At 43.5% G+C, this 26,908-nt stretch overlaps 1 protein-coding gene across 2 annotated transcripts in view; it reads left to right on the top strand.

Moving 5' to 3' along the window:
- Positions 1 to 8,564: 8,564 nt before the first annotated feature.
- The window catches only part of wwc3 (WWC family member 3), a 202,521-nt gene continuing 184,177 nt past the window's right edge, over positions 8,565 to 26,908 (top strand). Inside the window, exon 1 of one of the 2 annotated variants that reach the window (XM_060833413.1) lies at positions 8,565 to 9,260. In XM_060833413.1, the coding sequence (XP_060689396.1) occupies positions 9,130 to 9,260 (131 nt within the window). In that variant the 5' untranslated portion in view covers positions 8,565 to 9,129. The remainder of the gene's footprint in view (positions 9,261 to 26,908) is intronic. The other variant, XM_060833414.1, reaches the window with a different exon arrangement.

Raw genomic sequence — 26,908 nt, forward strand, 5'->3', positions numbered from 1 at the left:
GGCTAAAAACTGGTATTTGTGACCTCAAGAAGAGTCCAGGATTGATTATCCAATTGGCACTTCTGACTGAATGTGGATGCAAATGCTTCAGCCACGTCATTTGCATTGTTGTGCAGGGCTCCCTATCACTGAGGATGGGAATATTTACGGAGCCTGTCCCTCAAGTGAGTTGTTTAATTGTCTACCACCATTCATGCCTGAATGTGACAGCACTGCAGAGCTTAGATCTAATCCATTGGTAGTGGGACTAATGCTGTTTGGCATGCAAGTAATCATAGGGTCATAGAGATGTACAGCACGGAAATAGACCCTTTGGTCCAACTCATTCATGCCGACCAGATATCTTAAATCAATTTAGTCCTATATTCCAGCATTTGGCCCATATCCCTCTCAACCCTTCAACCGGATGCCTTTTAAATGTTGCAATTGTACCAACCTCCACCACTTCCTCTGGCAGCTTATTCCATACACGCACCACCCTCTGTGTGGAAAGGCTGCCCCTTAGGCCCCTTTTAAATCTTTCCTGTCTCACCTTAATCTTATGCCCTCTAATTTGGACTCCCCAGCCCCGTGGAAAAGACTTTGTCTATTTACCCTATCCATGCCCCTTCATGATTTTATAAATCTCTATAAGGTCACCCTTCAGCCTCTGATGCTCCTTCATTGAAGTTGAAAACAACTTCAGTTATTCAGCCTCTCCCTATAGCTCAAACCCACCAACACTGGCAACATCCTTGTAAATCTTTTCTGAACCTTTTTGAGTTTCACGACATTCTTTCTATGGTAGGGAGACCAGAATTGAACATAGTATTCCAAAAGTGGCCTCACCAATGTCCTGTATAACTGCAGCATGACCTCCCAACTCCTCTACTCAATGCACTGGCCAATAAAGGCAAGCATACCAAAGCCTTCTTCACTATCTTGTCTACAAAGTTTGTGTGAAGATTTGTAGCTCGGGTGCTCGTTGTTGTGGTTCTGTTCGCCGAGCTGGAAGTTTTTGTTGCAAACATTTCGTCCCCTGGCTAGGCGACATCATCAGTGCTTTGGAGCCTCCTGCGAAGCTTCTTTGATGTTTCTTCCGGTATTTATAGTGGTCTGTCCTTGCCGCTTCCAGGTGTCAGTTTCAGCTGTCCGCTCTCGTGGTTGGTATATTGGGTCCAGGTCGATGTGTCTGTTGATGGAGTTTGTGGATGAATGCCATGCCTCTAGGAATTCCCTGGCTGTTTTCTGTCTGGCTTGCCCTATGATAGTAGTGTTGTCCCAGTCGAATTCATGTTGCTTGTTGTCTGCGTGTGTGGCTACTAGGGATAGCTGGTCATGTCGTTTCATGGCTAGTTGATGTTCATGTATGCGGATTGTTAGCTGTCTTCCTGTGTGTCCTATATAGTGTTTTGTGCAGTCCTTGCATGGTATTTTGTACACCACATTAGTTTTGCTCATGTTGGGTATCGGTCCTTCGTTCTAGTAAGTTGTTGTCTGAGCGTGGCTGTTGGTTTGTGTGCCGTTATGAGTCCTAAGGGTCGCAGTAGTCTGGCTGTCAGTTCTGAAATGCTCCTGATGTATGGTAGTGTGGCTAGTCCTTTTGGTTGTGGCATGTCCTCGTTCCGTGGTCTTTCTCTTAGGCATCTGTTGATGAAGTTGCGCGGGTATCCGTTTTTGGCGAATACCTTGTATAGGTGTTCCTCTTCTTCTTTTTGCAGTTCTGGTGTGCTGCAGTGTGTTGTGGCCCTTTTGAATAGTGTCCTGATGCAGCTTCGTTTGTGTGTGTTGGGGTGGTTACTTTCATAGTTTAGGACTTGGTCTGTGTGTGTTGCTTTCCTGTATACCCTTGTGGTGAATTCTCCGTTCGGTGTTCTCTGTACTATCACGTCTAGGAATGGGAGTTGGCTGTCCTTTTCTTCTTCTCTCGTGAATCGGATTCCTGTGAGTGTGGCGTTGAAGATCCGGTGTGTTTTTTCTATTTCCGTGTTTTTGATGATTACAAACGTGTCATCGACATATCTGACCCAGAGTTTGGGTTGAATTTGTGGTAGGACTGTTTGTTCTAACCTTTGCATAACTGCCTCTGCTATGAGTCCCGAGATTGGTGATCCCATGGGTGTTCCGTTGATTTGTTCGTATATCTGATTGTTGAATGTAAAGTGTGTAGTGAGGCACAAGTCCAGTAATTTAAGTATGCCGTCTTTGTTGATAGGTTCCGCGTCCTGGTTTCTGTTCTGTATGTCCAGTAGGTTGGCTATTGTTTCTCTGGCTAGGGTTTTGTCAATCGAAGTGAACAGTGCCATCACGTCGAATGAGATCATGGTTTCTTCTTTGTCTATGTGTATATTTCTGATGATGTTCAAGAATTCCTGTGTTGATTGTATGGAGTGTTTGGATCCGCTGACCAGGTGTTTCAGTTTCTGTTGTAGTTGTTTGGCCAGTTTGTATGATGGTGTCCCTGGTAGTGATACTATGGGTCTGAGTGGGATCTTGTCTACCTCTGACTCCACTTTCAAGGAACCTTGAATATGCACTGCAAGGTGTCTTTGTTCAGCAACACTCCCCAAGATCTTACCATTAAGTGTATAAGTCCTGCCCTGATGTGCCTTTCCAAAATGTAGCACCTAACATTTATCTAAATTAAACTCCATCTGCTACTCCTTGGCCCATTGACCCACCCACCTGATCACCCTGTTCTGTAACTTGGATACACCTACATTTTTAGGCATATCTGGTGCTGTTCCTGGCATGCCTCACTGCACACTTCATTGAACCCCTAGCATGATGGTAAAGATAGAGAGGGGGATGCGTTGGACCATAAGGTTGAATATAATTCTGAGGTGCTACTGATGGCCCACAGCATCTCATGAATGCATAGCTTTGAGCTGCTTAATCTAATCCCTTTTAACACACAAACCAGTGGAGGATGTCGTCAATGTGAAGACAGGACTTTGTCTCCAAAAGGACTGTGCAGTCCTACGAATCTTGTCACGGACAGGTACATCTGGGTTGAGGATGAGGTTAACTAAGTCTTTAACCTTTGTTTTTCTCATTGTCTGCTATGGGTCCCAGTGTGATAGTTCAGCTAGCTTCCCCAGAGACGGTATTACCAAACTGTACTTGGTGATGGACATTCACATCCCTGGACAAGTGTACATTCTGTGCCCTTTCCCCTTTCAGAGCTTCATCAAAGTGGCATTAAATATGGAAGAGAATGGATTCATCAGTTGAGAGTGGCTGTCAGGTAGTCATCAGAAGGAGATTTCCCTGTCCATGTTTGACCTGGGTTCAGATTGGTGGATTTCTCCTGCCAGTGGGACAGGACATACCCAGGGATGGCATCATTCTCATTCAGTTCTGCTGTTCTGGTTTGATATAACTGAAAGACTTGCTATCCCATTTCAGAGAGCAGTCCCCAGTCAACCGCATTGTTGTGAGCTTGGAGTCTAACAGAAACAGATGTTCTCCCCTGAAGGTAGAAAGCCAGATTGCTTTTTATAACAATCCAATCTATTCATGATCTTTATTAGTTATATTAACATCCACATTTATGAGATGGTTGACTTTAGATTTTACCAATGACTATGGTGAGATTTGAAGTTGTGACTCTGAAGCATTAACACAAGTCCTTGGATGAGTAATTCAACAACATTATGCTATTGTTCCCTGGCCTGTTGCATAATTGGCTACTTATCTGGACCCACTTCTTACTTAGGTCTGAGGTGTTCCCACTCATCTTTAATCCTGCTCCTGGAAAGGCTGGAAAAAGGTGGGATCCTGAAGCAATCCCAAACGGATCTCAAATTTCCAGAACCTTTTTAGACCCTGCTCACCCCGAAGCCCACCTGCAGAGGGCTGGGGAAATTCCACCTGTTAACTACTTCACTCTTTCTCACGGTTGCTGCCACCTGCTGAACATTTCCAGCAGCATTCGATCGAGGACAGTAATTGCACAGCCAGTTTCACACAGGAAGGCACGCGCAATTGGTAATTGCAAGGTACAGAGCACTCCTAGAGCAGCTCTCAATGAATGAAATCTGGGAATAGGAGTAAGTCTTTCAGCCCCTCAAACATGCTCCACAATTCAATTAGATCATGCTCAATCTCTACCTGAACTCCATTTGCTCGCCTTGCTTAACAAAAGCTAATCTGTCAAACACAGTAAAAGCAAACTGCTGCAGATGCTGGGAACCTGAAATAAAAATAGAAAGTTCTAGAGAAACAGAAGTAACATTTCAAGTCTGTATGGCTCTTCTTCAGCACTCAAGTGCCTTAGAAATCTATTGTAATCTTCAGAACATAATGAAGATAACATAGTCGACTGGGACCCGTAAACATTGTTCAACACACTTGTTTATGTGAGCCCAGTAGGAATAGCTAATGGAATAGTCCACGGGTTCTCTAGATAGTCTGAGAATTGGTTAATGACAAAAGCCAGGCAATTATAAATGGGAAGTAAGATCCATCGGACGTTGGAACAGATGGAGGCCATTCAACCAATCAAGTCTGTGCGGCCAGTGAAATTGTGGCTGATCTGATAATCTCCAACTCTACTTTCTTGCCTTTTCCCCAAAACCCTTGATTCCCTCAATGACCAAAAATCTGTCTATCTTAGGCTTAATTGCCCAGCCTCAGCAGCTGCCATGGTGAAGAACTCTACAAATTCATAATACTCTTGAGAGAAAAAAAAAACTCCTCATTTCTGTGTTAAAAGAGTGACCTCTTAATCTGTGATTATCCCCTCTCATTTTAGACTCTCTCACAAAGTGGGAAACAACATCTCCTGTTAAATCAGCTATGGGTCTTATATATTTCAAGGAGGTCACAGCTCATTCTTCGAAACTCTTTGAGTACAAATCCAACCCAACCTCTCCTTGTACAAAACTCCCTCCATACCTGGTGTCAGCCTAATGAATCTTCTCCAGACTGCTTCCAATGCCAGATAAGGTGGCCCAGAACTCTTCACAGAAGGCACTTTTGGAATATTGTGTGCAATTCTAGTCTCCTTCCTAGTGGAAGGAAGTTTTGAAACTTGAAAGTGTTCAGAAAATATTGATGAGGATATTGCCAGGATTGGATGGTTTGATCTGTAGGGAGAGGCTGGAATTGGCTGGGGCTGATTTCCCTGGAGCATCGGAGGCTGAGGGGTGACCTTATAGAGGTTTATAAAATCATGAGGGGCATGGATAGGGTAAATAGGCAAGGTCTTTTCCCTGGGTTGAGGGAGTCCAGAACTAGAGGGCATATAGGTTTAGGTTGAGAGGGGAAAGATTTAAAAGGGACATAAGGGGTAACTTTTACATGCAGAGGCTGGTTGGAATGAACTCATCAGAGGAAGTGGTGGAGGCTGGTACAGTTACAGCATTTAAAAGGCACCTGGATGGTTTCATGAATAAGAAGGGTTTAGAAGGACGTGGGGCAAATGCTGGCAAATGGGTCTACATTTATTTAGGATATCTGGTCAGCACGGATGAGTTGGACCGAAGTGTCTGTTTCCGTGCTGTACATCGCTATGACTGCATAACTGTGGTCTGAGTAGTGCCCTTTACAGTTTCAGCAAAGCCCCCCTACTTGTATATTTCATTGCCTTTGAAATAAAGACCAATGTTCCATTTGCCTTCCCTAGTACCAACTGAACTGGGATGCGAGCTTTTTGTGAAGTACACTGCTCAGGAAAATTTAACAAGTTGTGATTCACAGAGTGGATACAATAATATTACATTTGCTGATGGCAGGAGTAATTTAATGCTGATCATTATATAGTGGATTATTCCCAGAGATTTTGATCATTTGTGTGATGATTTTCAATGCAAATGGATGTCAAGGTTCAGAGTGGTCAGGTTGATTTCAGGCTTTTGGGCCTACATTACATAATGTTGGAAAAAGACTGAGAAAGGACATGATATTGGTTTCGAAATAATAGGTAAGTTAGAGGTTAAGTTTTGTACACACCAGAAGGGCAACAGCTCTTCAGGAAGGCAGCTTGCCATCACCTTTTTGAGGACAGTTAGGGAAGGGCAAAGGCCTAGCCAGCAATGTCCACATCACATTAGTATAAAAGAAAATAAGTAACTTCCTTAAGAAGGACATTGCAAAGACTCTGGCCGATGACACCTTATTATAATGGCAGTCTCTTCATGCTCCCAACTTTCATATAAAATTTCTTGAGGGAACATCATCAAATGAAATTTGACTGCAATACATAAGCAGATAATAGGTCAGACAACCAAAAGCAAGGTAAGGTTTAAAGAACATTGTAAAGGAGGAGTATGTGGTGGAAAAATAGAAATGTTTAGGAATTTACGGCTTAGATAGTTGAAAGCATTCCGACAGACCATGGAGTGATTAAAGTCAGGATTAAGACCATAGGAAATAGGAATGGGAGTGGGCTATTTGGCTCCTTGAACATGCTCTTCCATTAAATAGGATCATGGCTGATCTGACATTCCTCACACCCACTTTCCTGCATTTTCCCTGTAACGCCAATGTGCATGGGAATACAGTTGACTGCCCATGGAGTTCCCAAAGGGTGTGTGCGTGTCTGTGTGTTGGTGGAAGAGAGTGTGCCGTATAAATGAATTTCAAGTCGAAGATTTTGAAATGATTGCGTTACTGAACCAGGGTCCAGTTGAGGTTGTTGAGCACAGGGATGATGGTCTTGGCACCAGTTACTGGATGGGCAGCATCTCCCTTTGGTGAACTCAGGCTTACATAGGGTGCATGACGAAAGGCTGGACTCGAAGAGCATTGTATTATTCCCAGCTAGAGGGAACAAAGCCTTGTGTTTCAGCAGATCGTGGGTGGAGTGCTGAGGAGGTAGTTGCTCTTGCTCACGGAGCAGATATATAGTTGAAAATTCATCTTGGATTCAAATAAGAACTGAAGCTCATGAAAGGCTTGCTTTGACAACAGGTAGTCACTAGAGAGATGGATGGAAATGATGGTTAAGGAACAGAGTTTATAATAGGACAAAGGGCAGTGGTTTTTGTCTTCCCAATATATAGTTGGAGGAAATTTGTGCTCACTGGATGTTGGAAGTAGTGTGACAAAACCAGATAGAGTGGAATGGTCAGGAGGTATTGGTAAATGCCATTAGCCTATCTGCAACTTGATGCAGCAGTTTTGAGTGAGGATTATTGAGGATCAGCATGCAGGTGAGGAATAAAAGAAAGGCAGAGCTAGACTTTATGGGGACAGCATAGACAGGAATGCAGTAAATGGGTGGGAGGGGAGAAAGGGAAGAAGCCTTTTCAACTGATTCTGGGGGGGGATTAAATGGATAAAATGGAGTCCACTAAATTGGAAAGTGACGTCATATTCAAAGATCTCAGGCAAGAAAGGGAGGCAGAACGTCAATGATGGACAGGTCATTGATCTTTTTTGAGGAGGGGAGTGATTACAGCAAACTCAAAGGAAAGGGAGAGAGCATCTGAGAAGTGGGAACATTTTATCAAAATCAGCCAACATGTGGGCCAGGAAAGCAAGTTAGACATTTTGCTGGGAATAGGATTAGGAGGACAGATGAGCTCAAAGAGAGGATAATGGGAGATGGGAAAGAAAGTAAAGGGAAATACAAGTTCAGGTCTTGGGCAAAGAGAACCTTTGGGAAGATTGGTCGTGGGAGTGGGGGCTACAAAAAGGAAGGCAAAGGCAGCTGAATGGATGACCTCAATTGTTGTGGCACGGAAGTCCATGAGGCCCTTGTATTTGCTGTTGGAAATATGGAGAGGAGTTTAAGAAGATGGTGTATCACAAAAAGAAGCTTTGGATTGTTTTTGCATCCAGGATCTTGGGAATTGTGAGAAGTTTTGACAGAGGAGAGCAGAACCTGATGGACCATTATGTGGTTGAGTCAGACTTGGCCATGAATGGTTAAACCCGTTGACTTCCAGAGAGACCCAAGTCAGAGCTGTTGAATCTATGGGAGTACAGAAGAGGCTGTGCTGATGTGATATAGCACATTGGGACAAGGATGTCAAAGATGGAGCAGGGGCTGTGTTTGATCAAGTTGAGTTGCACAGCAAGCTCCCATGAGCAACAATACCATAAATGTCACCCACTTTTGCATTTGTGAGAGGCTAAGGCTAAATATTGACCATGAACACGTTTGGGGGGAGTGGTAACACCCCTGTTCTTCTTCAAAATGATATTAACCACCTGAGAGATATGATGACTCAGTGGTTACCACTGCTGCTTCACAGTGCTAGGGACCCAGTTCGATTCCAGCCTCGGGTGTCAGTCTGGGTGGGGTTTGCATATCCTCCCTGTGTCTGTGTGGGTTCCCTTCCTCAGTCCAAAGACCTGCAGGTTAGGTGGACAGGCCATGCTAAATTGCCCCATGGTGTCCATGGATGTGCAGGTTAGGTTGGTTAGCCATGGGGAATGCAGCTAAAGGGTTAGGGTGGGTCTTGGATGGGATGCTCTTTGGAGGGGCGACGTGGACTCGATGGGCTGAAGGGCCTGCCCTCACACTGCAGGGATTCGATTTTTATAAACCAGGGCCGGGAGACAGCTGCTCTGACAGTGCTGCACTAGGACTGAGTGCACTGGAGAGTCAAAACCAGTTCTGCAGCCTCAAGATCCTCAAGCCTCCCAAAATGAAGCGACATGCAGCATTTTCGAAGCAGCTCCGTTTTCGTTTCTAACAACAAAACGAAGCAGCAGCAGCAGCAGCGCCAGATGACTATATATTCCGAGCTTTCCTGTTCCAACTGGCATTGGGGCTGGGAGTTTCTTTCCAGGCAGGACACATTCCAGGCACAGCTTTTGCAAAGTCAATCCTGCATCAGTCAGAAAGGGAGAGAGAGAGAAAGAACACAGTGGGGAGAAAGAAAGGAGTTCCCTCTTTCTGAATTCTGGTTGTTTTTTTTGTGTGGAAAAGTGCAGAGAGATTTGGGGGCCGGGAGTTATGAATAAGTGATCACCTCAGAGAGAGAGACAGAGGGGGGGAAAAAAAAAGTTTTATGCAAATAGCCATCCCCATATGGAATAAGGCAGCGATCCCGGGTCAACAGCGACGCAACATGGACGAGTGGAGCTGAGGGGGAAGGGAGCAATGAGAGTGGAAGCGGCCGCTCTGGGAGGCAGCAGTGCAGGCATCGGAGCCGCTCTTTCGGGGGAATGTGCTAGGGCAGTGAGCACCGAGCGATGCCGAGGAGGAGGTCGAGCGGAGAGCTGCCGCTGCCCAATGGCTGGGAGGAGGCGCGCGATTTCGACGGCAGGGTCTTCTACATCGACCACAACACCCGGCAGACGAGCTGGATCGACCCGCGGGACAGGTACACACACACACACAGGCGCTTGTTTGGCTCTCTCTCTCTCTTCTGCCTTTTTTTGGTTTGTTTGTTGGTTGGTTACTTTGTCCCTCTCGGTTCAAACTGAGCCGCACTCGCTCTAACTTTCCCCGCAGAGAGTCAGTGTAACTCCCGAAAGTGGTTACATTTCAGCTCTTTCCCCTTCTCGCCTGCAACAATGTGTCGCTGGGCGGCGGGGGGAGCACTGCAGCTCCCTCGCCCCTTGACAGAAAGGCAGGCAACTCCCGAGGGTGCCTGTCACTCGGCCACTCTTCGCCCTCCCTTACTTTCCCCAAACACTCCCCTGATTAATTCCACCTCTCTCTTCCCCCCCCCCCCCCCCCAACAAAATATTCTGAGATGTGGCAGCTTTTTCAACTTCCTTCGCTAACTCTTATATTTCTTTTCCCCACACCAGGCAGGTTTCCAGTTATTTTGGGGCAAAGTCTCTTCATTTGAAGGATGTCTGAACTTGAACTGTTTTTACTGTCCACAGTGTTAGGGGCGGTTGTCAAATCGTGCGATTTTTGTTCCCCCAGCGTTGCCTATTGTTAGAACTGCCCCCCTCCCCTTTCCCCACCCAAATAGAGGAAATTCCACATCCACATCCTGCTTTTAATTTTTTTGTGTGTGCTTTCCCTGTCGTTTTTTTTCTGCTGTTCAGACTGATAGTAATGCAATTGGAATATTCACTTTCTTTAGGCATATGGGTCAGTGTACATCAGACACATTCTTAGCTTATCTGTGTCTCCATTTTTTGTATCTTTTAAAAAGATTACATTCTCAGTTGCTTATTCTTGGTTGTAAGGGGGAGGAGTAAAGTGGAGGTTATGTGGAGATATCCCACGATAAACAGGCCATTATGGATATGTGGAGCTATCCTGCTATCTTTCAGATGGCATTTATTACAAAGCTGAAAAAACTATTTGTTTCGAAGAGCTGGAATTATGAACATGATGTACAAATTGTTTAATGTACATTTGAATACTTTCAGCATGGCAACCCTCCAACCGACGTGTTTTCATATCAGTGTTTTATAGTGCTAGCCTGTCGGCATTTTTATAGTCCAGGAGATGTAGTCTTTAAAAGTTTATTTGCCTTTCCTGACCTCAGGATGTCCCAGAATGCTCCAGAACTATCGAAGTACTTTTGAAGTATAGCCCTTGTTGTCATAGTTTACTTTTGACTTATTTTCTTAAAATTGCTTAACTTGTCATGAATTCTATTGAATAATCTTAATTAGTCGATATGTTTAATATCATCTGCTTCTCACTTTTTTTCCTTGGGTTCTTATTCATTGCTGTTCATGAGAACTTGCTGTGTGTAAATTGGTTGCTATATTTCCTACATTACAGTGGTGACCCAACTCTGAAAGTACTTCGCTGGTTCTCAAGTGCTTTGAAATGTCCTGAGGTTATGAAAACTTCTTTTTAAAAGCAAATTCACTTTTTTTCTTTTAGACATGAAACTAAGAGTGAAATATGGGAAACGTTACAATCTGAAGTCTGGGAGCAAAGTGTTCCTCTTGTTCACCTCCAATGTGAAAGCTGATTTTTAAAAATTATTTATATATTAACAGTTACGGATATATTTGAGAAACAATGGCATTTTTCTAAATATGCTGAACCTAATGTTTTTCAAAGGCAAAATTGTGGAAGTTTCCACGTCAGGTGTTTATAAGCAAACACTGGTGAGCAAAACACCCAGTATGGGAGACTAGATTACTTAATTCTTGATATGATGTTCTGTGATTCTTGAAGTGTCAATGTTTTAAAGTGTACAGCATATATAAAGTTCATCTGTTAATATTACATGTTGTAGTATTTAACAGTTTGTTCTATGCATAAAGGAGCCTCATCAGACTCTGATTCTTACTGGATATTTTGTTGGCCATGTCTTGAATACTTTAAGGATTAAAAATTAAAACGAGAAATTAAATTATTAGCATGCTTCTGATTCACTACAGCACGATAAGTAAAGACAGATTTGTTCTTGCACATCACAGTTACATAAATAAATCTGTCTCATCTGCTCTTGGTGTGTGTTATATAATTAGAAATAGATTAGATCGACATGAAAAACGTGGGCAATGTACAGTATATGATACAAATAGAATTCATGTAGTTGTCATTTTGTGCAGCTGTAAATCCAAATATATAAATCTGAATTGTCATATTATGTATAACAAGAAATGTGATTAAATTTTTTTTGAAATGTCGAACTGAAAGTAGCTATTGCAAACTCTTAAAATTTATGAAAATATTTACATTTAACTGTGAATATACGAGACTTTGGCAGGAGATGAGGGTTTTCATTATATGGAGATGTTGTGATTGATCTCTTTTGAGCAGAGAGGATTGAATTAAGTTGCTCAAAATTATGAAAGGTTTTGACAGATAATAAGTAAGGAGAAATTGTTCCTATTGACAAGAGGAGCTGTAACCAGAGGACACCAATTTGAGAACATTAGCCGAGTACTGGGGTCGAAGAGGAAATGTTTTTCTTTCCACACTTGAGTTGTCATCATCAGTAATGTCCAGCCTTAAAAAGTCATTAAAAATAGATTCAGTTTTGAAAGGGAAATGAATATATATTTGAAAGGGAAAAACCTTTTGTAACATTATGGTGAGCAAGGGGATAATTCTTTCAGAGAGTCTAAATCTGGGAATAAGTTTAAATGGCTTCCCTCCACGCCATAAGATTCTAGCATATTTATTATTCATACTAACTAACAGTAAAAAAAATGTTAAGGCCTGTGATTTGTGAAGTCTAATGCACTATAGATTCAGAGAAAATAGGTGCAGGAGTAGGTCATTTGGCCCTTCAAGCATGCATCACCATTCAATACGATCATGGCTGATCGTGGAGTTCCTGTATCCCCATCCCCATTTCCTCTCAACACACCTTGATCCCTTTAGCTGCAAGGGCCAAGTCCAGCTCCCTCTTGAATATATTCAATGAACTGGCTCCAACAGCTTCCTGTGGGAGAGAATTCCATAGGTTCACAACTCTTGAGTGAAGAAATTCTTCTGCTGTCAGTCCTGAATGGCTTACTCCTTCATGTTAGACTGTGATCCCTAGTTCTGGACTTCCCCGACATCGGGAACATTCTTCCCACATCTAGCCTGTCAAGTCCCATCAGGATTTTGTATGTTTCTGAGATTCTCCCCAACCCATTATTCTAAATTATTCTATCTGGGAGATATTCGTTGTCAAAGTTGGGGATAACTCTTGGGTGAATGTTTGGAAAGGGAGGTGTGAGTCTCTTGGCTGGGAATCCTTGAGATTTGTCTCTGAGCTGCTTCATCTGGGGGTGTGGGTTGAAGTTGAAGAGCCAGTGTAGTTGGCATGCTGGTGGAGCGCATGGGAACCCAGGCCGTCCCCTGGAGGGAGTGGAATATGTGGGTCAGTTATGTGGGTAAGGAATGGCCTCAGCTCTGTACCAGGTGGACACTGAGAATAAACTTTGGATGCAGATGGGTATGGACACAATGCTGCTTCTTAAGAATGTTGAGGCTGAGAAAATGCAGAAAAATGTCCCGTTGAATCCTACAACACTGGAGAGGTTGAGGTGGAACTCTGTCCAGGTACTACTTCTGCTTCCTGTTTTGCAATGCTCCCTAAAACAGACCTCTCCCCTAACATCTCCTTGCCTGGTTGGATGCCGAAATTTGTTTGACCACACTCCTCTGATTGGCTTGGGCTGTTATATTGTACTAAAGCAGTTCTGTAAATGCGAGCTTCAGAGCCGAATGTTTTGATTTTATTTGTATGTAGGCTTTTGGCTGATCAGTCTTGCTTACTGTAAGTTTCTGCTCACCATGTAACTGATAAGACATCAGGAAACCCTGTGCAATATATGACACAAATACGCATTCACACAGAAAATTTTAAAAATAATGTCACCATCTTTAGCCTTCCATTTGGAGGATGACTATTCATTCTTGGAGCAGCGAAAGAATAGTTTACAATGAGTGACTTTGCAAGGTAAAAGTGTACTGCTGAGCCATAGATTACAAGAAGGTGCTGTGCTGGACTTTAAGTTCGTTGGGGGCAGCCATTTTGATTAGCTTTTGTGTTGCGTTGATGGGGAATGGAAAAATCTCGTTCATAATCATTCTCCAGTTGTCCCCTGAAAGTACTCCCCGTGATTGAGTCCAAGCGCAGGAGTATGAACCTTGCCACCCATGTAAGCCATGGCTTGTTGGATGAAGTGTTCGAAGTGAGAGTGGAACTGTATGCAGCACAAGTAAGCAACTTCCGGAGAGGAGAGCAGGAAACTGGCCGTGGGAAAGAATAGTCTCTGTTGTTCACCATGAGCTTGGCCTTTCTGGTGCAGAGTTCCACAGTTATCAGCTGACTCGCTCAGTGTTGTGAGCAACTGGAGCAGCTCCTCCCAGAGAGTGCTTTGAGTAAATGTGAAATTTTCCATAATTTGCCTCCTGAATTGCGTTGAATTAAGAATCTGTTTCCAGTTTGAACATATGTATATTTTACTGTTTACTGATGTGTTGTGCTATTGGTGTCTCCATGCTGTATGTGAGCCATAGAGTATGTAACAGAAAGAAGTTGCTTGAAAATTCAACGTCCTGCAGCACTGTGGATTCTTGTCACTGTGACTGTGCCAAGTGCTTTTTATAAAAGGGTCACTGACTGTCGATGCAGCGGTCTCTCTCTCTCTCTCTCTCTCTCTCTCTCTTTCACACACACCCACAGTTAGCATTCCATTGACAAATATATTACTCCCATTGTGAGTTAATTGAAGGAAAGTTATCTCCCCACAGTATTTTGTAGACTTGTTTACTTGCTCTAGTTTTTATTGATGAGTAATTGGAGAGAGTAGTTCTCATCCTGTTTTGATGCTGATCTCTCAGTTACAGTTAGTCTTTTTTTTGACTGATCTATGCCACATTTGAGCTCTCGTTCCACTTCAGGCTCTCCATCAAATCTCCCAGCCTTTATTGATTGATTTTTCTTCTCTGTTATTGCTGGTTCTAAAATTTTCATTTCTCATTCTCACCTTTTTTCTCTTTCCCTTCCTGTCTAGTATTACCATTAATACTGTGGAGGAGGATTACCTCCAGTGTGTACATCAGTTTTTTTCAGACCAAGTGAACCAACTAGGCTGCAGCTAATCCTAGACTGCATTTTGTGCGATGAGAAAGGATTAATTAATAGTTTTTTTTTGTGTGGAGTCCATTGGGGAAGAGGGATCATAAATGATAGAATTGTTCATTTATGATAGAGGATGAAATACTTGGGTGCATCTAAATAAAGGGAACTAGGAGTGCATGAGGTGCCAGTTGGCAATGATTGATTGGAGACCCTTACTAGTAGTGTGGGCAGTGGCTCGGCAAAGGCTAATATTTAAAGAACATGTGCCTGGATTAAAACAATTATTCCTTCCTATCTGGCACAAAAATAAAACAGGAAAGGTGGCTCAATATTGGCTTGCAAGAGAAATTAAGGCATAGTATGAGGCCAAAGTGAAGGTATATCAAGTTGCCAGTTAAAGCAGCAAGCCTAAGGATTGGGAGTAGTTTAGGATTCAGCAAAAGAGGACAAAAAGACTGATCAAGAGGAGGGAATTAGAAAACTAGAGCAAACTTGTAAGGAACATAAAAACTGACTGTAAAAGCTCCCATAAATACGTGAAAAGGAAAAGATTAGTGACGGCAAATGTAAGTTGCTTACAGTCAGAAATAGGGGATATTATAGAGTTATAGTCTCATAGAGATGTACAGCATGGAAACAGACCCTTCAGTCCAACCCGTCCATGCCGACCAGATATCCCAACCTAACCTAGTCCCACCTGCCAGCACCCGGCCCATATCCCTCCAAACCCTTCCTATTCATATACCCATCCAAATGCCTTTTAAATGTTACAGTTGTACCAGCCTCCACCACACCCTCTGGCAGCTCATTCCGTACACATACCAGCCTCTGTGTGAAAAAGTTGCCCCTTATTTCTCTTTTATATCTTTCCCCTCTCACCCTAAACCTATGCCCTCTGGTCTGGACTCCCCCACCCCAGGGAAAAGACCTTGTCTATTTATCCTATCCATGCCCCTCATAATTTTGTAATGATATGGAGATGCCAGTGTTGGATTAGGGTGTACAAAGTTGTAAACCTCCATAAGGTCACCCCTCAGCCTCTGACGTTCTAGGCAAAACAGCCCCAGCCTGTTCAGCCTCTCCGTGTAGCTCAGCTCCTCCAACTCTGGCAACATCCTTGTAAATCTTTTCTGAACCCTTTTTAGGTTTCACAATATCTTTCCAATAGGAAGGAGACCAGAATTGCGCGCAATATTCCAACAGTGGCCTAACCAATGTCCTGTACAGCCGCAACATGACCTCCCAACTCCTGTACTCAATACTCTGACCAAGAAAGGAAACCATACCAAATGCCTTCTTCACTATCCTATCTGCCTGCGGCTCCACTTTCAAGGAGCTATGAACCTGCACTCCAAGGTCTTTTTGTTCAGCAACACTCCCTATAATGGGGTACAATGAAATAGGAGAAGAATTAAACACGCATCTGGTCTGTCATAATAAAAAAAAAAGGACCCAAATACCTTCCCAGAAATATTAGGGAGCCAAAGGTCTATTGAGAGGGAAGAAGCAAAGAAACATCTGTATTGATTAAAATATAACAGTACTAGAGAAATTAATGGATGAAAGGCTGACAGATCTGGAGGGCTTGATAATCTACATCCCAGAGTATGAAAGGAAGTGGCCTTCTAAATATTGGAGGTATTGGTTGGCATCTTCCAAAATTTTATAGACTCTGGAGTCATTGTTAAAGGTCAGAACATGGCAAATGTAACCTCGCTGTTTAATAAAGGGAGGAGAAAAACTACAGACTGGGCAGCTGAACGTTAGAACAGAGGAACCTCGATTTTCCGAAGGACAGGGGCAGGCGGTATTTCGCTTGGTTAATTGAATTCTGGATAATCAAATGCCGGACCACAGAGTTTAGCCGAGCATTGGGACCTTGCGATCTTGCCGGATAGTCTGGTATTCAGATAATTGAATGCTGGATAATTGAGGTTCCTCTGCATTGGGGTGAAAAGTTTGTAATCTCATAAAAGATGTGATAGCAGGACATTTCAAAAGCATTAATGGAATTACGCAGCGTCAGTGTGGTTTTCAGGTTTGGGAATCATGTCTAACTAGTCTTCTGGAGATTTTTGAGGATGTCACTCGTAAAACAGATAAGGGAAAACCAGTGGAAGTGGGATTCTTACATTATCCAAAGCATTTTTGGAATTTAAGAGATTAGTGGGTGAAATTAATGTATGTGGGACTGGGGGTCAGAAACTGACATGGACTAAGAATTGGTTGACAGGCCACAAATAGAGAGTGGAAATGAATGGGTCTTTATAGTGGGTGCCAGGCCCCCCCACCTTTTGCTTTCTCATCTTATCTCTCGCTCGTGCTCTCGCCATCTCGATCTTGTGTGCGCTCTCTCTCTCTTTGCATTGTTCTTTACAGTTGATGGTGATAGGAGCTGGAGTGACTGTGCTCCATACCTATTGCTACGTCCTGCTCCAGATATTGAGATTGGGACTGCACGCTGCGACTCTCTTGTTAAGTTGTGGTGACCTGTGGATGCATCTCCTCCTCTGGAAGTTTATGGCTGTCCATAGACTAATCCTACGCCTTTGCTTAAGCATCGAAGATCTTCTCCATCGAGGATCCCAAACATCAGCCATTCACCAGACCCTCCCACACCTGGAGGTATCAGCCGATCTGAAACTTGGTGTTTAGGTATTGAGCAGTCACAGAGAACTGCATTTACTAGATCGTATCCACTGATGTCATTTAATGAGAGTACTGGTGGGAAAATCAGAAGAAAGATTCCCAGGCCTAGAGATTTGGGTGGCCAATTTTTTTCTTTGAGGAGGCTCATGAGGCCTGAGCTTCTCAATATGAGTGCTCACATCTCAAATGTGTTGAACTGACAGGCCGTACACATTGAGGCTGTAAGTAAGACGTTCAGTGCTCAAAAACCGTTATTGAGAGGTCTTCTAATCCTCCAGGAGACATATCCTTACTGTAAGCGCAAAGCTTGCTATGTGCCATGTTCATAAAGTGGTTTGCTGATTTTTGAAGTCAGGGGGCCCAGTGCTTGTTTGAAGCCCCGGTGAAGATTGGCTTGTTGTGAGGGTGCTGACTACGTTTAGAAAAGCTACGTGGACCATGGAGGACTCCGCTGAAGGTACAACCGGCCTGGCCACTTCAGAAACTGTACTTGGCTGAATGCAGGACTGGATGGGGGGCCGCGGGAGTGTTAGACAGAATGGTCAATACTCGAGTCAGGGGTTGCCAGACTGCTTCCCCGTCCAAAATAAGTGTTTGTGAGAGTTCTGACCGAATGCCGAGTGAAATCCAGAACTAGAGGGCATAAGTTTAGGGTGAGAGGGGAAAGATATAAAAGAGACCTACGGGGCAACTTTTTCACGCAGAGGGTGGTGCGTGTATGGAATGAGCTGCCAGAGGATGTGGCGGAGGCTGGTACAATTGCAGCATTTAAAAGGCATTTGGATGGGTATGTGAATAGGAAGGGTTTGGAGGGATATGGGCCAAGTGCTGGCAGATGGGACTAGATTGGGTTGGGATTCCTGGCCAGCATGCTGTACATCTCTATGACTCTATGGCACTATGAAATATAACAGAACCATCCACTGGCTGAAGTCTACGTGTGTGCTGTGCTCCAAGATTGTACTCCTGGTTGTGCTGTTGGGCTAAGCAACAACATTAGGGTGAGTGGAAGGAGCTGAAACTACGTAGCTCCGCACGTGTCCTGTGTCCAATCTAAATGGAATGCCAGTGAAGTTGCAGAATTCCAGAGCAGGCTTTCTGGGAGCTGTAAACATGCAATAGTTAATTGCTTCCAACCTGACAGGGAAGGAGGTATTGTAATCAGTGTCGTCTGAGTGTCTGAGAATGCAGTTGCTTGAAAGCACTCTCCTGGGTTTCAGTCAAAGGTCCAGCATGGTTTCAAGGAGCCAGTATCTCAGACAGGCTTCGGATTGGAAAGTGTCCAGCAATGGCATTGTGCAATATTGTAACTCTGTTAACTGGTGTTTTTGAAAGATTGTTCCTGCGATTAATCCAGTTTGGATAGAGACTCATTTTCTTGTTCCCAGGCTGAGGCGGGGGTGGGGGTGGGTGGGCTCAAACCAGTTTCCTCATGAAAACAGACCTTTTGCGGTAATTTGAAGATTTGAAGAAGTTTTCTCTGTTGTTGACAGAGTAAGACGTTAGCATTTACATAGCACCTTTCCGTGATCTCCGAGTATCCCAAAGTATTGTGCCATCAATTGGGGGTTGTTAAGAAGGCATGTGGTGTGTTGGTGTTTATTGCTTCAGCTGTACAAGATACTAGTAAAGCTGTACCTGAAGTATTGCGTACAGATGTGGTCACCGCATTATAGGAAGGATGTGGAAGCTTTGGAAAAGGTTCAGAAGACATTTATGAGGATGTTGCCTGGTATGGAGGGAAGGTCTTGCAAGGAAAGGTTGAGGGAACTGAGACTGTTTTCTTTGGAGAGAAGAAGGTTGAGAGGTGACTTAATCAAGATATATAAGATAATCTGAGGATTAGATAGGGTGGACAGTGAGAGCCTTTTTCCTCGGATGGTGAAGGCTAACACGAAGGGACGTAGCTTTAACTTGAGGGGAGATAGATTTTGGTCCTTACTCAGTAGTAGGGGCGTAGAAAAGCCTCCCTGCAACAGTAGTAGACTCGCCGACATTAAGAGCATTTAAATGGGCATTGGGTATACATATGAATAATAATGGAATGGTGTAGGTTAGATGGGCATCAGATTATGTTCATAGACCGGTGCAACATTGAGGGCCAAAGGCCCTGTCCTGCGCTGTAACGTTCTATGTTCTATGTAATTTGCTTCTTTTGTGCAGTGACTGTTGCCAAGTGGAAAAATAGGAAAACCAATTTTGTTTCTGGGAATTTACTGTGCACAATGTAACGATGACCAGATCATCTGCTTTCGCTGATACCACGTGAGGGACACACAATGACCACCAGACTGGGGAAAACATTTGTTTGAAATAGTGCCACAGGATTTTGTGTCCCTTTCGTGAGAGAGCGATCAGTCTCAGATTAACATTTCATCCTGGTGGCAGCGTAATTCATGTAGGTAGCTCACTCTTTACACGCGCACACCAGTCTGACCCTCAAAAGGAGGGGTTTATTTTCCACAGCACCATAGTAAAGGATGATGGCAAGGGGGGAACACTGACACTTGTGCCATCCGGCATCAACATCCATCCCCGGAGTTGAGGTGTAATAGAAACATCGAAAGTAGGTGCAGAAGTAGACCATTCGGCCCTTCAATCCTGCACCACCATTCGATACAATCACAGCTAATCTCAGTATCCCCACTCCCACCTTCTCCTCATACCCCTTGATCCCTTTAACAGCAAAGGCCATGTGTAGCTCCTTCTTGAATATATGTAATGAACTAGCTCTAACAGCTTCCTGTGGGTGGGGGAAAATTCCGCAGGTTCACAGCTGAGTGAAGAAACTGTTCTTCCTCTCCGTCCCGAGTGGCTTACCCCTTATTCTTAGGCTGTGTTCTGGACTTCCCCAACATCAATAACTTACTTTCTTCCCACATTTAGTCTGTCCAATCCCATTCAATGATTTCTCCCGCCTCCCCAACCCCATCATTTCCTCTAAATTCCCGTGAAAACAAAGGTGAGGGTTAGGTTAGTCAATGCAGTCTTTCCTCATTCATCCTCAGTCCTGCCCTCCTGGGAATCAGTCTAGTGAACCTTCACTGGACTCCCTCAATAACAAGAATTTTCTTCCTCAGACAATAGACCAAAACTGCATACAGTACTCAGGGAATGGCATCACCAAGGCCCTGTATAGCTGCAGCAAGACACCCTTACTCCGATACTCCAATCCTCCTGCTATGAAGACCAGCATGCCATTAGCTCACCTCACTGCCTGCTGCACCTGCATTGCCCATCTTCAGCAACCATTCCACCAGCACACATTTGTGTGCTCTCTGAATAGAATTGCCAATTTTCAGGTGATGTTATCCCAAGGGGAGTGGTAAAGAATTTCTGTCAAAACCGAAGAATGGTTTTTCAAATCACGAATCCCAAATTTTCGGGTTTGGAAATCAACTCCCAACACAACCATGTAGTTTTGGGTCGGCTGTGTTGTTTTTCTGAACTGCCAGTTTGTTTTTCTTATCCATAGGAACCACGAGTAACGACTGGTCAGATTTAATAGAAGTAACTAATTCCGAAACGCTCTCTGTTGACACTGTTCAGCCATTATGACAGGAAGGCCCTTGAGCATCATATTGATTGGACTAAACAGTTTTATACAGAAAATGTTGACAGGAGTCTTTAAAAGTGGTCAATGCCGAATTTTTGTTTGGGGAGAAAAGTGAAATTGATGTTTTGAAGAGCCCTTGAGGTAATGTTGAATTTTTAAAAAATAAACAAACTTCAGAGATAGTGTGGGATCTGGTCTTTGGAGTCGGTTCTTGCACTTTTTGGGTGTGGGGAGAGGTAGTCGGGACTCACGAGTGGGGTCATAAACTCCAATGTCCACTGTGGAGCTCCCAGTTATCAGAACTGCCCTCCTGCAGTGGTGGACAGATTCTGCCCCCCCCCCCAACTACCTCATGTCCACCACCTCATTCCACTCCTACAAGCCTCACTGAGGGGCCTCAGCAATTTTCCAACCTCGAGATAGGATCACAATGGGAAAAAGTTTAGGAAGCACTGCCTGAAGAGGCCCCTTTTCCTTCACCATGCTCATGTTGAGAATCGTACATTTCTTCAAATGTCCATTGGATTAAATAAAGGAAAGTCAGACGTTTCTTCATTTGTGTTTTGCGTTTCACATTCAGATGTGCCTGCTCAGATAAACCGAGGTTTAGATTTGGCTGCGTGACTATTAGGAGCTGGCCAAGGCTCAGTGGTAGGAGTTTCACCCTTTATACTCAATGGTGGGGAGTTCAAGACCCATTCCAGAGAATCAAGTGTAAAATCTAGGCTGATCTGTCAGTAGTCAGCAGCACCCAGCTGTTCTTTTGAGTGAGATGTTAAAACAAGGCTGTGTGTGTGCTGTAGGGTCAAGGTAAATGATCCCCTAGTGCTCTCTAAAGAATAGGGGGCTTCTCCTTGTGTTCACAAATTGCTAGCTGCATTTGTTACAATGTACCAGTGCTAATGATACCTCAAATCCACTTGCTAGACTTGAAGCAATTTGGGTTGTCCTGACATGTGCAAGATGCTGGATGACAGTGTAGATCATTCTGCGCATGCAGATTACTGTGTGTCAGGCTGGAAATGTCCAGCCTATCTATTGAAATTGTCCAATATCTGAGTCCAGAGCAACATCACTAGCATCTCCCATCCCCTACAGGTTTTGTAATCTCCTGGGAAAGGATAGAACATCGACAAATCAAATTCTAACACCAACTAAGTCTCTTTCGTCTTAGAACAACCTGAGATTTAATCAGCCAGTCAACTCCACCCTTGCTTGGTCCATCTTGTGCATCACCACTTATACCCTTTCACTCGTCTAACTCCCACCTCTGGAATACCCTCCATACACCTTTCCACCTCCCCAGCTCGCTTTCCACCTTTTGAAAACAAACCTCCCACTTTAAGCATTTAGCCGCCTGACCCAATATGTCCTGCAGTGTTTTATAATGCCACTCCCACCTTGGGGGAGTGTTGCCTTTTATTAAAGATGGTATACAAACAGGCATTGTTGTTAAATCAAAATCTTAAATTATAACTTGACCCTCTTGAAAAAAAGTGACTTGCAAATCATTTTGCTTTTTTTAAATGTCTGTTCAGTTTATAAAATGACCAGATTTCTTTATTTCTGTTGCTTACTGCTAGTCTTATTTTTAAAAAAATTATACAGTAAAGTACAGTTACTGTTGAGACCTACTTTAGGCTTTGAGACATCTATCTGTTTATTGCTCCCGAAAAAAGTCTGTGTTTTTCCGCATTCCTAAGACTTGCAAACTGTCTGTGATCTAACTGAATGGTGTAGCTGGCTGACTGCCTTGCTGTTCGAAGTGGTGTCAGCGCCATGTTGATGTTTACCTTTATTGTGTCACTCAAAAGGTGTTATTTTTAAAAAATGTGTGTTGGAGACACCAGCTTTCAGATTGCCAATGTTGCAAAATTGACTGGTTTTTCGCAGATCAAAACCAGTAACTGTGTTAAGGACACTGTCCTTGTTCTAGCTGATGATTTTAATGTTTTATTTACATATGTAATTGCACACTTGCAGCACACAAATGATAGTTTGGAGCTGCCAAATTTCCCTGCGGTTCGGCTGTATAATGTCTTCCGAGACCATCCAAGTTGGTGATGGAATAGTGTTAATTTTGTCTCATACGCTACAGCAATTAGGATAATCCGAATTGAATGGGGCATCAACGTGTGTTGGGCCTGTCCTAAACCCATCTATGGATTGTATCCAGTTCAATGTGGTATTTTTACGTTGGGTATGTATTTTTTTAAAAGATGAAGACCTGCTTTTAGAACGTCCTTCAGAGTCAATGCCATGCTATTTGAAATGGGGACACAGTTGGCATCTTGCAGAATGTGCAGCCAATTGAGATCCAGCCAGTTCCCTGGAACAGCGCTATCCCGGTGACCAGATAGCTTGCTTTCAGGATTAATGTTCGCCAGACGAAATGTGCTGACGATGGGGTGGTTTAAGACCAAAGGAAGGTGGGGGCGAATAAGCTCTCGTGTATGCTTGTCTTCATGTACTTTGCTTTATTCTGTCATGTGACCTTGCTGACTTGTCACCCCATCATCTTCAACTGCAAGTCAGCTATATCCCTGGACCTGCCTGCGTGCGTGAAACATCTGACCTGCCTTGACCTTTTCCTTCAGTCCATCTGTGCGCATGGGTGTTGGCCTTGTATGTTTAGCCTGAGCTGGCTGCTTCATGCAAGAAAAACCACTGGGCCAAGTTGGACAATGGTAGTCGGCTCTGTCCATTGTGAGCCATTTCTGTCTATCATGCTGCAAATACCTGAAGTCTGGTCCCAGGGGAATGCCTATATCATATCCTTGTTTCTGTTGAACACCAGCTCTTTCAAATGCTGCAGCTGTTCTGAATGAGGCTGTTTTAGTTTCTGCCGGGAATGCCAAAGTTGTGGGAAGTCACAAGGCCCTGCTCGTATGTTTACGGGGAGCCGAATCAAGAACGTTCGTATTAATTTCACAGCCATCGGACAGTAGCCTAGTGTCCCCACTGTCTGGGCTGGGTTTCCCCTTAGTGCCACATTAGTAAACCAGCACTCAATGGAAACGTCAGCAACAAATTCACTTCACCAAGGAATTTTTTGTGGAAAACCCTTTGGGATGCGTGTTGCTGTAATGCACCTCAGTATCCGAAAGAACTTTTCCATCTTTTGCGGAAGTAAATGAAACTGATATGGATTTCAGGATGAAATGTGAAAACTACAATTGCTGGAAATCGGAACTAAAAACAGGAAGTACAGAATAGAATAGAAAGGGAGATGGAAAGATACTTGGTCCAGTTCTGCTCGGACCTCACAATCTCTCTTTCCAGTTTGACGTTTTTTTTGTATTTGTTGCAGATTTTACACATGTAAGAATCAAAAATGTTCCTGCAGAAATAAAGGGCTGTAACATGTAAATGTAAGAGTCATGAATGAATCATGCAGTTGTCTGAAAACTACTTGTTCTTTAGTGCAAGAGATATCATACTAACTGTGTGTGGAATGACTCTCTACAGTGGTTAAGCAACATCCCTTGCTGGTAAGTGTTAGCTGTGGTTCAGTCCTGTCAACGACTTGAAAAGATGCAGATTGCAAACATACGTCATCGGTTTGAGCACCTAAACTAGCTTGGAAGTTCATAAGGCTGCACTGTCAGAGGTGCCCTCAGTCAGATTAGACATTAAACTCAGGTCCCACTTGCTCTCTGAGGTGTTTGTTAAAGATCCACTGGCACTGTTTTGAAGAAATTCTCCATGGTGCTTATGTTTTGGCCCATGTTTATCTCTCATCAACAGTATCTAGTGATACTTTCTGTTTTTGTCTGTTAGAGTTTGCTGTGCTTGTCCTGTCATATTCCCTATGTAACACTGGTGATTACACTTCACATCAACCACTTTGAGACACCCTCAGTTTGGGGGCATGCAAGCTTACTGAGCGCACAGTTAACATTCCTGCATAATGGCAAGGGCTACTCTCGCTTGCAAAATGTAGGCTGAGTGGTGGCCACGTCTTGAGGAGGTGATGAGTGAAAGTAGTAAGTCTGCAACTCAGTGCAGGCTGGAGGGTTTTCCAGAGAACCAGTCTGCGGGATTGCAGTCTGTCTACAGGGGAGCAGTGGGAGGGGCGCGGGTGGTGAAATCCGATCTTGGGATGACAGCGGACAAAGTAGGATGAAGACTTCTCTCGGGAGCTAGGTAAGTGTTGGGCTATGATTGATCCGATCTGAGCGCATTTCAGTTTGCTTTGTGTCTCATGTTCCTACACACCTGCTGCCATACACTACATGTTACATGTCTCAACCACTTCGATTGCACAAGTGACTCCTGCCCTCGATGGGAATGCTGTTGACGTTACAACTGGCTGAATCGTATTTTGCTTCTTCCACGTTGCCTTGGGCAAACTTGTAGTCATCATGTAAGAATGTTGTCAAATTGGATTTTATCTGCTGTCCGCACATTTGCAGTATGAGTTGTATTTAATTTACTTGCCAAGACTGTGGTTGTTATTCTAGAACGTGTGTCACAGGGACATTACTAAGGTGTGATTGAAGTGCCTTGTATACCTTAGACAACTGCTTATTGTCTGGATGTGGTTAGTTTTGCTGTGGTGTTCAATGATTCACCTGTACAAGTTTCACCTGAAGTAGCAGCATCTCCAAGTATTTCAGAGTCATCCAAAATTTTCCAGAAATCAATTACTACTGATTTGAACTGTGCTTCAGTCTGGAGTGCTGAGATTAGTGTCAATAGAGATTACACCTTGAATCCTATCCAATGTTTGTTTACCTGGTTAAACCAGTTAGCCTGACATGATCAATAGTAAGGGAAGATGCTAAATTTATCTATAAAGCATGTAGGTAGGATAGTAAAGAAGCCTTACCTTTATTGGTCAGTTTACTCACTACCTTTCTATATCAGTAAGCTGAGGCACAATTATAAAAATAAATATTGGAATCTGAAGCTGAGAAATGCATGAAATTCTGCTCTCTCAAGTCTTACTTTGAAACTTTAATCAGCTGGCTTCCCACATTTTATTGTGTGGTGGGGCCTAGTTCATTTTGTTTGGCTGGTGTAGAGATGAAGTGGCAAAATGTGGAGAAAGTGGACAAGCCAGCCTGAAAGAAAGGTTGCTGGGACAGTCCGTGAGACAAGGAGAAATGGTGGTAGGAAGTTTAAATATAGTGGTTGTTTTATCAGTTCCAAACAAATTTCGATAGTCTCTGGAATGTCTCTTGCAGGTTGGAAGGTAGCATTGTAACTGCACCATCAAAGAAAACAGAATAGGAGAAAATAAAGAACTCTAAACCTGATAGCCTGATATGATCAATAGTAAGGAAGATGCTAAATTTTGATAATTAAACATTTAGGTAGGATAGTAAAGAAGGTGCTTGGTATGCTTATCTTTATTGGTCAGTGCCTTGAGTTGGGAGGCCATGTTGTGGCTGTACTGGACATTGGTCAGGCTGCTTTTAAAGTACTGTGGTCGGTTCTGCTCTCCCTGCTATAGGAAAAATGTAGAACCTGAAAGGGTTCTGAAAAGATTCACAAAGATGTTTGGAGGATTTGAACTATAGGGAGAGGCTGAATAGCCTGGGGCTGTTTTCCCTGTAGTGTTGGAGGCTGAGGGGTGACCTGATAGAGGTTTATAAAATCATGAGGGGGATGGATAGGGTGAATAGACAAGGTGTTCTCCCTGGGGTGGGGGAGTCCAGAACTAGAGGGCATAGGTTTAAGGTGAGAGGGGAAAGATTTAAAAGGGACCTAAGGGGCAACTTTTTCACGCAGAGGGTGGTGAGAGTGTGGAATGAGCTGCCAGAGGAAGTGGTGGAGGCTGGTACAATTGCAACATTTAAAAGGCATCTGGATGAGTACATGAATAGGAAGGGTTTGGAGGGGTAAGGGGGATATGCCGGTAAATGGGACTAGGATATTTATTGAGGATGTGTGTTTAGCATAGGATTGAGTTGGATCTGTTTATCTCTATGATTCTATGGTGATAACAGGACTCTTAAAAAATAATTGGAGGATTGTAGAGGATGATTGTGGATCTGATTAAAGGAAAACCCTGCTTGACCAACTGTTGGGATTTTGAGGCTGTTACTTTGAGCACAGACAAAGGAGAACTGAGGATATGTTATATCTGAACATTTGGAAAGGTTTTGCTAACATCCCACACCTGAGGCTTGTAAGTCAAAGTAGAGCATTTGGAATTCGGGTAGCATACTGATACGGCTTGATAATTGGTTAATGGATTGAAAAGAGAGAAGGCATAATTGTTTAGGCTGATAATCTGTGACTAGTGGTACATCACAAGGATCCCAGTTATTTACAATCTAAATCAATTCCATGGGATGAGGGGACC

This window comes from Hemiscyllium ocellatum, chromosome 12, assembly GCF_020745735.1.
Source record: "Hemiscyllium ocellatum isolate sHemOce1 chromosome 12, sHemOce1.pat.X.cur, whole genome shotgun sequence".
Taxonomy (NCBI): domain Eukaryota; kingdom Metazoa; phylum Chordata; class Chondrichthyes; order Orectolobiformes; family Hemiscylliidae; genus Hemiscyllium; species Hemiscyllium ocellatum.